This window comes from Scardinius erythrophthalmus, assembly GCF_964197995.2.
Source record: "Scardinius erythrophthalmus genome assembly, chromosome: 10".
NCBI classification, from domain to species: domain Eukaryota; kingdom Metazoa; phylum Chordata; class Actinopteri; order Cypriniformes; family Leuciscidae; genus Scardinius; species Scardinius erythrophthalmus.
The window spans coordinates 42,601,673-42,614,500 of NC_138230.1; the positions used below are offsets into that span (position 1 = coordinate 42,601,673).

The window sequence follows — 12,828 nt, forward strand, 5'->3', positions numbered from 1 at the left end:
TTGCTTTGGGCCCCAGGGAGGTCAGGATCGGCTCTGGATAGAAACATGATGTCAACAAGCAAAATAAAAGATTAAATTACAAATTTAGAAGTTTGTGGTTGGTGTGTCACAGCGAAATTTCCATAGTCCATTGTCAATAGTGAAATCGCATTAAAACCAAGCAGTTTTCTGTTGTTCAACGTGGCAAATTCGCTTGACCAATTTGAACACGGGCAAAATCTTTTCACCCTCGCACAAAACTCCTGATCATGTGGATTCCTATTAAATTAGGCCTGGAAATTTGCAACGGTAAAAGTGATCGCAAAAAAAGTCACAAGTATAAAAGTTTCCCATGCATACTTTGCTCGTGTTGTAGTTGGTCAAGCAAATTCGCTGCTTTGCCCAACAGAAAGTTGCACAGTAGTATTTTCTTCCTTATTGTGTGGTATATCCAAGTGAAAAGGGCTTCTGGAACAAGATAAAATATAGCTTAATTTTAAATCAAGTATAAAAAAAATATAGGCTTGATTTTGTCCATAGGGAGTTGATTGGATGGTTCTGGTTTGCTATTGGTTGATCTCATATGAGTGACAGGTTGCCCCACCCTCGCGTCAGTAAACACGTTATCAGAGAAGAGAAAAAATGCTATAAATAAGAATATAGATTTAGATTCCATGATGATTTTAAAGTGACTGCTGTGTAAATGTGCTTTGCTACTCTGTTGACAATAGACCTTTTGCCGCACCTTAAGGAAGAATAGAATATCTTCTTTTTCCTTTTTCAATGGTTAACCCAGAAAATACCCGATTTTTCCTACAGCCACAGAACGTTGTTGTCTGTATTGATGGTCAATAAGCACAGGGAAGACACTTCTTCTTTTTCCTTAGCAACCGTCTAGAATCTAATGGCTGCTTAACCTCTGTCTGATAACCACGAGAGCATGAGACAGCTGCTTCTATAAATAACTAACCCCCTCTCGACTGCCTCCCTCATGCTCTCGCCAAGTACGGCTCTCTTCTTGAGTTGACCCATATGTATATGTTGTTTGAAAGAGGGCAGAAGAAACACACCACATCTCCTAAAGGCTGACAGCTCTACGAAGTTTCCTTGATCTCGGGAGCTGACGGAAAGCCATGAAGAGCTTGAAGTTCATAGCAGCCGAGGGCTTCGTCCAAACCGGCCCAAACGCGTGTCAGAACCTCCACTGCTTGTCTTGCAATCTCTACCCAGTCCTCTTCAAGGCCAGTTATCTGCGTGAGGAGGCGTCGATGCTCCACGACTTGGTCCAGACGTGGCCTCTGACAGAGATTAACTTGCGTAAACTGTTGGGCCGAACAGCGGACTGTCCGGAGGATCTCACGTCCCGCACATGCAGACTCTGTCTGGAGGCCTTTCTCACGGGTCTGAGGGACTATGTGTTTCAAGCTCCTAGCACGTATGCTAAAAAGCTATGTGTGGTGGATATAACGGGTCTGCAAGACACTGAACACCAGGTATGTCCCTGTGGACGGACCCTCGGGCGTTGGGCACGAACCGAGCTTCTCACCCGCATGTGCTACGAGACTATGGCGACCATGCAGGAGGGTCAACCATCACCATCAGCATTCAAAGTGGAGGTAGATGTCCGCATGGATGCTTTTGTTACTGAACGGAACAACGAGATTGTGGCTCAGGCTTTGTTGCTTCGCAGACACTGCCCGTTAAAACTGCACTTCGTGGGCCTGCGTGTGGATTCGTTGAGCCTCAGGAACCTCTTTTACCTCCTGAAGCTGGTGGAGTCGCACGGCCTACAGAAGCTGGAAGTGGTGCACAACGTACATCTGGAGGCTCCGCACATCGAGGTGATGTTGTCCCAGTTGAAGTTCCCCAAGCTGCGGTCCATCACCTTTCCCGCGCAGGCGTTGAACGTGCACCGGTTGGGCCCGGATGACGAGGGGCTCATGGGAGTTCTGGGAGAGCTGATGAGCGGACTGACCGAGCTGAGAGAGCTTTATCTGGGGTTCTCCACTCTTACAGGACATCTGAGGAGACTGCTGAGGTAAAGACTTGGAATAGTTCACCCAAAAATTAAAATGATCCCATAATTTACTCACCCTCAAGCCATCCTATATGACTTTCTTCTTTCAGCCAAACACAGTCATAATATCCTGGCTCTTCCCAGCTTTGGAATGGCATTGAATTGTGTCCCGAGTTTTTGAAGCTCCAAAAAGAAATGAATCCTAATGATTCCAGTGATGCCTGGCTTCCGGCAATGGCTGTACGTGTAACGATTGTGTTCGTGAGAGAGGCGGAAGGGTGACCTCAGACCCGACAGATGACGTAGTCGTAGCGTAAGCTTAGGGGAGAATTGATGAACGCAGAAGCACGGAGGATAGAGCAAATGTCGGAGAGTAAAACGGAGGATTTCGATATAAAAGAAGAGCTATGTCATATGACGGGAACTCAACTTTGATTATAGTTGAATAATTTTTCAATATTGATATTTTTCTTACAAAAACCCATCGCTTTGCTTCAGAAGGCATTTATTAACCCCCTTGAGCCATATGGATAGCTGGTACTTTTATGATGGATGGATCATATTTTTGGAGCTTCAAAAACTCGGACACTATTCAATGCCATTACAAAGCTGGGAAGAGCCAGGATATTAGGATTGTGTTCGGCTCAAAGAAGAAAGTCAAATACACCGAGGATGGCTTGAGGCTGAGTAAATTATGGGATCATTTTAATTTTTTGGGTGAACTAACCATTTAAAACCACAATGTGACCACAGCTGCCATTTAACTCATACACATACAGTCTTAAAAATGAAGGTTCTTTTTTTGGCATCTATGGTTTCATGAAGAACCTTTAATCTGTGGAACATTTCCATTACACAAAAGGTTCTTTAAAGCCAATTTACACTGCACTGACAAACGCAGATGGCAACAGACGCTTTGTTGGGTTTTGTCAGATCAGTGTGTTAACTCTGTCGCCATTGTTCGGCTCTCGTTTTTGCTGATTGAACATCGAATCAGTGATTGTTGGATCTGTGAATGTCTGAGATGTGACTTACTCTAATCTGATGACATTGGTCAGTGCAAGAGTGTAAATCTAGACTTGCGCTCAAAAGTTTAATTTGTTTTTGAAAGAAGTCTCTTCTGCATCTATTTGATCAAAATACGCATCCATCCATCTTAATGGAAATATTGTGTAATATTGTTACAATTTAAAACAATATTGTAATATTTTATATTTTACTAGATTCCTGTGATGCAATTTTCAGCATCATTACTCCAGTCTTCAGTGTCACATGATCCTTCGGAAATCATCCTAATATGCTGATTTGTTGCTCAAGAAACATTTATGATGATGTTGAAAACTGTTGTGCGGCTTCATTTTTTTGTGAATACACACTTTTTTTTACTGACCCCAAACATTTGAATTGGGTATCTTCTTCACTTAAATGTAAGATCTGAGAATCTTATTTGAGGGTTTGCAAACAGGGAGCGATTTCAACAACAACACGCTAGGCAACATGGGTTGATAATACCAGTTGTCTAGTGTGTTGTTGTTGTTGTTGAAATCACTCTGTTTGTTGTGCGACTGAATGTAGACAGCTGTCCCATTGCGAACCCTAAGTAGGCCAGGACACGACTCTGGCATAACATTATGTTCTACAATCGCTGTAAATAGCAGTGCACGTGTCTTATAACAGTCAAAACATCACATGTCATACAGGTGCCAAAACACGATCTGTACCATACCATGATATTAATACTTTTATTCATTTTATGTTATTCATATTCAGCGCAACAGTTTTCAACATTGACCATAGAAAAACTAAAATAAATGTTTTTTGAGCTTCAAATCATCATATTAGGATCATGTGACACTGAAGACTGTAATAAAGAGTAATGATGCTGAAAAATTCAGCTTTAATCACAGGAATAAAGTACATTTTACAATATATATGAAAAACTGTTGTTTTAAATTGTAATAATATTCGTCAATAAATTTTGTTGTATTTTTAATCAAATTTGCAGAGTAGCAAAAAAACTTTATTTTTCAGTGAATCACTCGAATGATTGTCCAGATATTTTAATGCAGCTTTTTGTCAAATTATTTTATAAATGTTTCTATTTTTAAATATTAATAGTTTTAATATCAGTGTGTTAACTCTGTTGGTGTCTGTCGCCATTGTTCGCCTCTCGTTTTTGCCGATTGAACATCGAATCAGTGATTGTTGGATCTGTGAACGTCTGAGATGTGACTTACTCTAATCTGATGACATTGGTCAGTGCAAGAGTGTAAATCTATCAGACTTGCGCTCAAAAGTTTAATTTAAAAAAAAAAGTCAATTCTGCATCTATTTGATCAAAATACGCATCCATCTTAATGGAAATATTGTGTAATATTGTTACAATTTAAAACAATATTGTATAGCATGCAGGAGCCTGCATTTAGTGTAAATTCCATTATGCGAGATCATTCTTAAACGCTTGTTTTGAGTAACTTGAATCTGTTTGTTTCACCAGTCCACTAAACACTCCGCTACAGGTTATCGAGTTAGCGAACTGTAGTCTCAACGTAGTGGACATGGCCTACTTCGCCAACAGCCTGCACAGTGAGCACCTCGTGAAGCTGGACCTGAGTGGCCATGCGGTGGCGGACGTCTTCCCCAACACCTTCCGGAAGCTTCTGTATCGCTGCGCGGCCACACTCACGAGTCTGGGCGTGGAGGAGTGTGGACTGGACGACGAGACGCTGGACATGTTCACTCAAGCACTGAGACCCTGTCGTGCACTACAGGAGCTGAAGATCCTGGGTAATCCTCTGAGCACTGCTGCCTTGCGCACTCTCTTCAACACGCTGGCTCTGGGCTTTCCTGCTTTGAGGTACAGACTGTGTGTTCATTGGGGTCCTATTATGCTTTTTTTTACATGTTCAACTCTAATGTTGTTGTTTGAGCATGAAAAAGCTCTGCAAATGCACAAAGCACCTCCAAAGGGTGTTATTCTCTATATGTGACCCTGGATCAACAAAGCCAGTCACGAGTCGCACGGGTATATCTATGGCATTAGCCAACAACACATTGTATGGGTCAAAATTATCAGTTTTTCTTTTATGCCAAAATCATTAGGATATTAAGTAAAGATCATGTTCCATGAAGAAGTTTAGTAAATTTCCTACCATAAATATATAAAACATTTATTTTTGTGAGTGAACGCAGCACAATTGTGAACATAAATGGACAACTTTAAAGATGATTTTATCAATTTTTTTGCACCCTCAGATTCCAGATTTTCAATATTTGTATCTCGGCCAAATATTGTCCTTTCCTAACAAACCATAACATCAATGGAGCTTATTTATTCAGCTTTCAGATGATGTGTAAATCTTAATTTCAAAAACATGTGACTGGTTTTGTGGTCCAGGGTCATACACACATCAGTGTCACTGTTTCTGAACTCCCTCATTGCGTCCCAACAAAGACTATAGATAGAAAGGGATTCGTGCCAATTTATAGCCATAATAATACATTTAAAAGTTATTGCGCTACTGCGCTTCACCAATGGACGTCGCTCAGACCTAAAACCAATCAGAGCGATCGTCATCGTGTAAAGCCCGCCCAAACGTTTGCCGAGTTCACGCGCGTGATCATAGATACTAAACCTATGCGCGTGAACTCGGCAATCGATTACTTTGGACTTCGACCGAAAACAGGATGTAAACACAGGTATTTGCGCTGGCTTAAATAACATAATTTTTATCCATATCTTGCACATCTACTGCAGTCAGATTCACTCGTGATCACTCTGAAGGAATCACTCACATTTTCTGTGCACTTGTAATGACACATCAAGGATGTTAAGAGGCTAAAAGCAGGTTTAGTACTTGCCCCATTGAAGTCAACAGGGTGCAAATTTTAAAAATAGAATAACTCGGTGTAGGCAACACCGATTTTTGTCGTTGTTCTCTGTATTGACAGCACTCCAAATGTACAAAAAAATGAGCTCAATGTTAAAATTGACCGGAGTTCTCCTTTAAGCTTTGTATTCCCTCTTCTGTCCCTCTGAGACGAGAGATTTCTGTATTGTGTGTCTGGAATAAAACCCTCAGATGACACACAAATCGTCATTTAACGTCATCAGAGGCTTCTTTTGTCCAGAGGCGAGAGACTCCAGCCAGTAGGAGGCGCTCGTCCCGCATGTCTTCAACCTGCCCATAGGGGGATCTCACGATAAAACGCCGTCTTTTCAGTTTCGAGTCGACTAATAGCCTAGCTGTATCATTTCTCCCGATACTGCCCTCTGTAACCGGTAGGCGTGGCTTGGGAGTGGCCTCGTAGGGCAGCGAAGCAAGTGCATTCTGGGAGTTGTTGTCTTTCATCCACATGAGCCAAAAATACATTTTCTGGCTTTTCTCAGTCTAGAAGGCACCAACTTCTAAAATAATTTCACATTTCAACTACATAAATGATCCAATTTAAATACACATTAATCTTTCCAGCAGTGAAATATCCATTTAAATTATCCTATGAATCGTTAATCGACTTTTGTCAATCATCCTGAATTGCAAAAATCTTTCCAGAAATCTATAAATTGCGAATCGAGTCCATTTGTTGTCTACCCAAAGATTCACAGTAAAAGGGCTGTGACATTTCCCAAACGCGCACTTGACCAATCACTACACACCGGTCCAGCCGACCAATCAGAGCACAGTGTGCTTTTCAGAAGGAGGGGCTTCATAGAGACAGGAACTAAACAGAGCGTTACTGACAGACTGGGAAGAGAAGAGCTGCAACAATGGAGAACATGGGGAAATTATGTTTTTAAGCATGAAAACTGATTCTAAAACTTTTTAGTATTTTGAGTGTTTACGTCTGACTTAATTTAAATTGTATTGTGCCACAGATACGTTGAGCTGCCCGTCCCTCGTGACTGTTATCCCGAAGGTGCCACCTACCCGCTGGACGATAGGACACTGGTAAACTACGACAGGGAGAAGTTCCAGCAGGCCAGGACTGAACTTGTTGGCATCCTAGAGAGGGAGGGGAAGAGACACATAGAAGTCTGCACTCCATTATTTGGAGCCTACGATCCTGATATCAACGAGACCAGCAACGAACTGGGAGTCTCCATGTTGCAGTCGTTTAACAGTGTCGTAGGAAACTTCATTGACACTGTCAATAGTGTTACTCAACGGAGAGAGCAGAGAATGATGGAGTGAGAGTGTGTTTAACATTTATAAGAAGAAATATTTCTTCAGGATCAATTCATCATATTAGAATGATTTCTGAAGGATCATGTGACTGAAGTAATAATGCTGAAAAATTCAGCTTTGATTATAATTAAATGTTACTTGTTATGCGTTTATGGTTAATATTTGTTATTTTTTTTTAATGGTTTTTAATTGATAAATATTAAATAAAGAATCTGATAATTTGCACTTTAGGCTTTGCTTTCAATAGTTGTACTATGTTTAATGGATATTTTTCCCCCCGGAGATAAAATGTGTAATTAACTAAGACACCAGTATCAATATTGGAATCAATTATGGCCTTTATTCAGAGAACTTGGTAAAAAGATTCCATTAAACAAATGTTTAAAATACTGCCTTTGTTTCAATAGTAATTCAATGTGGAAAATGAGATTGTATATATTAGTTCACAGTATTTATTTATATTCAAAAAGGTTGGGCTAACAGAGTTCAGTGTCTACAAGACATGCACATCTCTATTACACATAAATATTGCAATATTTGCAACTATCCATAACAGGATTGTGATTGAGCTTGATCTCAATTCATGAAAAGTAAACATTGTATAGGTCAACTATGTCATGAAATTGTACTTACTGTGTGCCTTGTAAATGTGAGTCATTTTGTATATCACAAAGACCTACCTTTCATGCATATTTAATTAAATGGCCGTATCTTTTTTCCCCATATTTAATTAAATGGCCGTATCTTTTTTCCCCAAAGGAAAAAAAAAAATACTACAGGCATTTGAAGACTTTTGTCAGAAAAGACATTTTAATAGGTATAGGGACTCATCACATAATACATTTACTCTTAAATACAAGACGTCACATCAAACCGGAGCTTTAGCCTCATCCTACTTCTTCGCCCACTCCTCTCTTTCCTTCTTTTCCCGGATTACCTCCTCTAGATACGGCTCAAGGTAAGGGACATCCTACGGGGAACAATGAACAGCAGTTGAAAACAGCTTATATCTGAAAAGTGCTTAAATACAAATGAGTTAAATGAATATTCTGTTATTTACTCGTCCTCATGGCAAATGCATAAACTTCCACAAAACCAAAGGCAGTGAAGATAGAGATGATGCTATACAATGAAAGTAAATCTTTGTAACAAGCATATTAGAATGATTGTTAAGGTATAGGATTTTGATGAGAAAGACTAAATTTACTCAACAAATAAAATGTGCGCTAAACATTTAAAATGTGTATTTCTACACATGCATAATGTTAAGATGTATGTAATTGATGTTTGGGAGATACATAAGAATACATATTTAGGATTAGAGATAGACCGGTGATCGGTTTTATCGATATTTTTCCCGATATTTAAACATTTTCTCATAATCGTGCATTGGTTTTGAAATATTGGATTGACAAATAAAATGGCGCCATCTTGTGGGCGCTTAAAGAATTGCACACAAGGCGCCATTAAATCATTGTATCGGGAGAGATGAGTCAACTGTACAATACCTTGCCTCCCTTAGATAATAAACTATTTAAAGGAGAAGTTCACTTTTAAAAAAACTTTTGCTGATAATTTACTCACCCCCATGTCATCCAAGATGTCCATGTCTTTCTTTCTTCAGTCGAAAAGAAATTAAGGTTTTTGATGAAAACATTCCTGGATTTTTTCACATATTATGGATTCCATTGGGACCCAAACGGTTCAAGGTCCAGATGACAGTTTCAGTGCAGCTTCAAAGGGCTTTAAACGATACCAGACCATGAATAAGGTTCTTATCTAGCGAAACGATCGGTCATTTCAAAAATAAATAAAAAAGTTTAAGTTTTATAAGCACAAATGTTCGCCTTGCTCTGTTCTGTGATGCGCGTTCGTGACGTCACGTAATACGCAATTACGTTGAATAGGTCACGCTTGAAAAATTGAAGAAAATGTTCTTTTTGGCTTTTTAATATTAAAACACCCAGGATGCGCACACGAAATGGGCATTTTAAACGATAAACTGACACAAATACATTTGAAAATGTGTATATGGTCCTCTTTCCGCACATTTGTAAACACATCAAACTTGACCTTTTCAACGTAATTACGTATTACGTGACGTCACGAACGCGCATCACAGAACAGAGCAAGGCGAACATTTGTGCTTATAAAACTTAAACTTTTTTATTTATTTTTGAAATGACAGATCGTTTCGCTAGATAAGACCCTTATTCATCGTCTGGTATCGTTTAAAGCCCTTTGAAGCTGCACTGAAACTGTCATCTGGACCTTGAACCGTTTGGGTCCCAATGGAATCCATAATATGTGGAAAAATCCAGGAATGTTTTCATCAAAAACCTTAATTTCTTTTCGACTGAAAAAAGAAAGACATGGACATCTTGGATGACATGGGGGTGAGTAAATTATCAGCAAAAGTTTTTTTAAAAGTGAACTTCTCCTTTAACATAACAGCCATTAATGCACAAATGAGATATTTCATAAATGCTTGATGCATAGTTTAAACTTGGCACTAAAAAATAGAGACAAACTCATTGAGTCCCGTCAAGTCCTGTCCCAATAAAGACGCAACTTTACATAAATTAAATAGCCATGAATGAGGGCATAATGGAAACAAAAGCGCTGAATTTAATTCTCTCTATTGTTTACACTCGTCTCGTGAAGACTCGTTTATAGTGGTTGATAATCAGGATATATTCCAGCATCTTCCATTCTCTTTAGCCTATTAAACACATAAACCTTTTAAAACTGTAATAAAAGATTTATGGAGAGTTGATAGACTCTAGATAGATTTATTTTTGTTCTGCATTTGAAAACAGAGTTTGTAAATGTATTCTGTCTGTTAATATTAATGGTGTTATAAAAGTGTTATAAAAAGATGAAACTGGGATTACTAAACGACACTAAAGTAGTTATGTTTTTATTATTCTTCAGGAAGTTTAGAATGTTTTATGCCATTTTTAATCTGTTAGAATTATTTTTACATGCTATATTCATTACATGTTTGTTTACCTGATCACAGATTTTATTTAAAAAGACACTTTAGTGACAGCACTATTTTTTGCACTCTATTCATTGATGTAGAAGTGTGTTTTGTTTTGTATGCAAGGAGGGATTAAAATTGCATAAGTTATAGTATAAAGTAGTATTAAAACCGTTTGTTATTATAATTTTCAAAAACAGAAATAAAACAAATAAATATCGTTATCAGGCACATAAACATTGGTAAAAATCTAATAAAAAAAAATCAATATTGGTCTCTCTCTATTTAGTATACCACATTATTCCAAGAATATTAAACTTTAAAGGGTAACTCTCGCCAAAATGCAACCTAGGCTCTTTTTGTTAATCTACCCGAGGCAAACTTTCGTTTAAAATCTTAATTAGAATTATAAATGGAAACGCCACTTTCAAGTTTGACCGTATTTTCGGTTTATGCCTTTTGAAAGGAATTTAAGTTGTTCAAAATCTTTCTTTTTAGAAAACTCTGTGTACACAAACAATGTTCTCAATGCTGGAGTTCATGTGTAGAGCCCCTGGTGACACTTCCAGCAAAGTTTCATGTTGTGTCGAGCCTTCTTAGTGTTTTAAAAATAGCGATTTTTGATGCTATTATAAAAGTGCCCCATTCACTCCCATTCAAAAGGCAATTTGACCGAAAACGAAAATACGGTCAAACTTAAAAGTGACGTTTCCATTCTAATTATGCTTTTACACAAAAGTTCGCCTCGGGTAGATTAACAAAAAGAGCCTAGGTTGCATTTTGGCGAGAGTTACGCTTTAATAAAACCCCCAGGACAATCTCTTTCCCACCTCCTCATATTTAGTCCACTGGTCCTTGGGAAGAACCTGTTGCTTCATGGAAAGATCCAGAGCTCTCTTGATGCGGAACATCCTGTCGTTGTAAACCGGTTCTGGAAGCCGACGAATGGCCTCTTTCACATCACTGTCCTCCAGGATGGTGTCATCCCGCATCAAACCTATGACATGAGGAAGAAATTGGTGCATTTGCATACCATATACTTCTTGAAGGACACAATTTCTAAACATTGCATTGGTATAGCGATGGCGGTGCTTACCAAATTTGTTGAAACCGCACGCGTTGTAGTACCACTTCCTGAAGCCCACCAGGAGCCTGCCGGTTGCAGCTGTACAGAGACAGAACACATGACTTATAATGCGGAGTTTACGGTGACTTTCTGGGTTATTAAAAGGATAGTTCACCCAAAATTGAAAATTGCCATCACTTACCCTTTAAATTGCTCCAAACCTATACGAGTTTCTTTCTTTTCTTGAACACAAAATAAGATATTTTGATTTCCATAGTATTCTTTTTTTTCCATAATATGAAAGTCAATGGCTACCGTCAACTGTCTGATTACATCGTTCTTTAAAATATCTTCTTTTGTGTTCAACAGAAGAAAGAAACTCATACAGGTTTGGATGGAACAACTTAAGGGTGAGTAAGTGATGACAATTTTAATTTTTGGGTGAACTAATGGAAACATAGTTCATACAATAGATATCAAGTAAAAAAAGTATTTCATCTCTCCTTGCAAAGTGTTCGTGTTGAATCAGGATTATTATAGTTAACTAAAACTATAATCATTTTTGTTACTTGAAATAAAATAAACGTAAACGATAAAAGAAAGTGAAGTTAATTAGTATTTTTAGTTGTAAAGGCAACATTTCTCATTTACATTTAGTTTAAGTTGTACTAAAATAACTAAAGCTGAAATAAAAATGTATATAAAAAAACTACACGTAAAAAAAAAGACAAAACCACAACAAATGTTCTAAAACTTAAAATTAAAATAAACTGAAAATATTAATCAATCTCTCTTTCTCTCTCTCTCTATATATATATTCAAAATATTAATAAATATATGATTGTTACACTACCCCTTTAACTCAGAAAAATCTCTGACAAGCGGTCACAGCTGACATGAGATTCAGTAATGGGTCTCTACACTCGGTTAACTATCAGAGAATGAATCTCGGAGAATTAAATGATCTCTTATACTTATAACACTCACACAAAAAGCAGTTATTACAGGCGACATGGGAATAGAAACATATTTCGTCTAGTGCAGACGAGGACACTCAGTAGAGGACATCAGCGCTTTACATGACAAGACTAACAACGGCGCCAACAAACGGTCATTCTAATGGCGCAGAAACGAGACGGGTAATAAAATAACCCTTTAACTTGCTGACAACAAATTCATAAGTTCGTAATCTTGTTTTTAAAAAGCTCACAAATAAGATTTTACCTGGTGCCCTCGACGCCATTTCTGCTCGCAAGGAAAGTTGCACAGTATTGTGGGATATGTGACGTCTCGTCCGGTGATTACGCAATCTTGGTTGAATCTGTCCGTCAGAGTTTTTTCTTAAAGGGATAGTTCACCAAAAAATAAAAATTCTGTCATCGTTTACTCACCCTAAAGTTTTTCCAAACGTGTATGAATTACCTTCTTCTGCTGAACACAAAATAAGTTTTGAATAAAGTCGGTAACCAATCAGATGATGAGCCCCATTGACTTCCCCATACTATTGAAGTCAGTAAACTGTTTGGTTGCCCATAATATTCCACACTTATTGGAAGCACTTTATTGTAGTGTTCTGCATGTCAATAATTTTGTTACA

The 12,828-nt window shown here is 38.2% G+C and overlaps 2 protein-coding genes across 2 annotated transcripts; one reads left to right on the forward strand and one right to left on the reverse strand.

Moving 5' to 3' along the window:
• The first annotated feature begins 994 nt into the window (after positions 1-994).
• On the forward strand, positions 995-7,571 carry lrrc14b (leucine rich repeat containing 14B). Its single transcript, XM_081376369.1, has 3 exons — positions 995-2,017; positions 4,494-4,853; positions 6,873-7,571. Exons 1-3 carry the CDS (start codon positions 1,113-1,115, stop codon positions 7,186-7,188), a joined length of 1,581 nt encoding a protein of 526 aa, XP_081232495.1. The 5' UTR covers positions 995-1,112; the 3' UTR covers positions 7,189-7,571.
• A 399-nt stretch (positions 7,572-7,970) lies between these two features.
• Positions 7,971-12,517, reverse strand: uqcrb (ubiquinol-cytochrome c reductase binding protein). The gene is made up of 4 exons (XM_081376370.1): positions 12,456-12,517; positions 11,262-11,330; positions 10,996-11,162; positions 7,971-8,152 (listed from the first exon to the last, which is right to left on the reverse strand). Exons 1-4 carry the CDS (start codon positions 12,472-12,474, stop codon positions 8,075-8,077), a joined length of 333 nt encoding a protein of 110 aa, XP_081232496.1. The 5' UTR covers positions 12,475-12,517; the 3' UTR covers positions 7,971-8,074.
• Positions 12,518-12,828: the final 311 nt, after the last annotated feature.

Coding starts and splice junctions, on each gene's coding strand:
- lrrc14b (XM_081376369.1), top strand. CDS start 1,113: ATGAAGAGCTTGAAGTTCATAGCAGCCGAGGGCTTCGTCCAAACCGGC. Junction 2,018..4,493: donor CATCTGAGGAGACTGCTGAG/GTAAAGACTTGG, acceptor TTGTTTCACCAG/TCCACTAAACACTCCGCTAC. Junction 4,854..6,872: donor CTGGGCTTTCCTGCTTTGAG/GTACAGACTGTG, acceptor ATTGTGCCACAG/ATACGTTGAGCTGCCCGTCC.
- uqcrb (XM_081376370.1), bottom strand. Junction 11,163..11,261: donor GTGCGGTTTCAACAAATTTG/GTAAGCACCGCC, acceptor CTCATGTCATAG/GTTTGATGCGGGATGACACC. Junction 8,153..10,995: donor AGTGGACTAAATATGAGGAG/GTGGGAAAGAGA, acceptor TGTTCCCCGTAG/GATGTCCCTTACCTTGAGCC.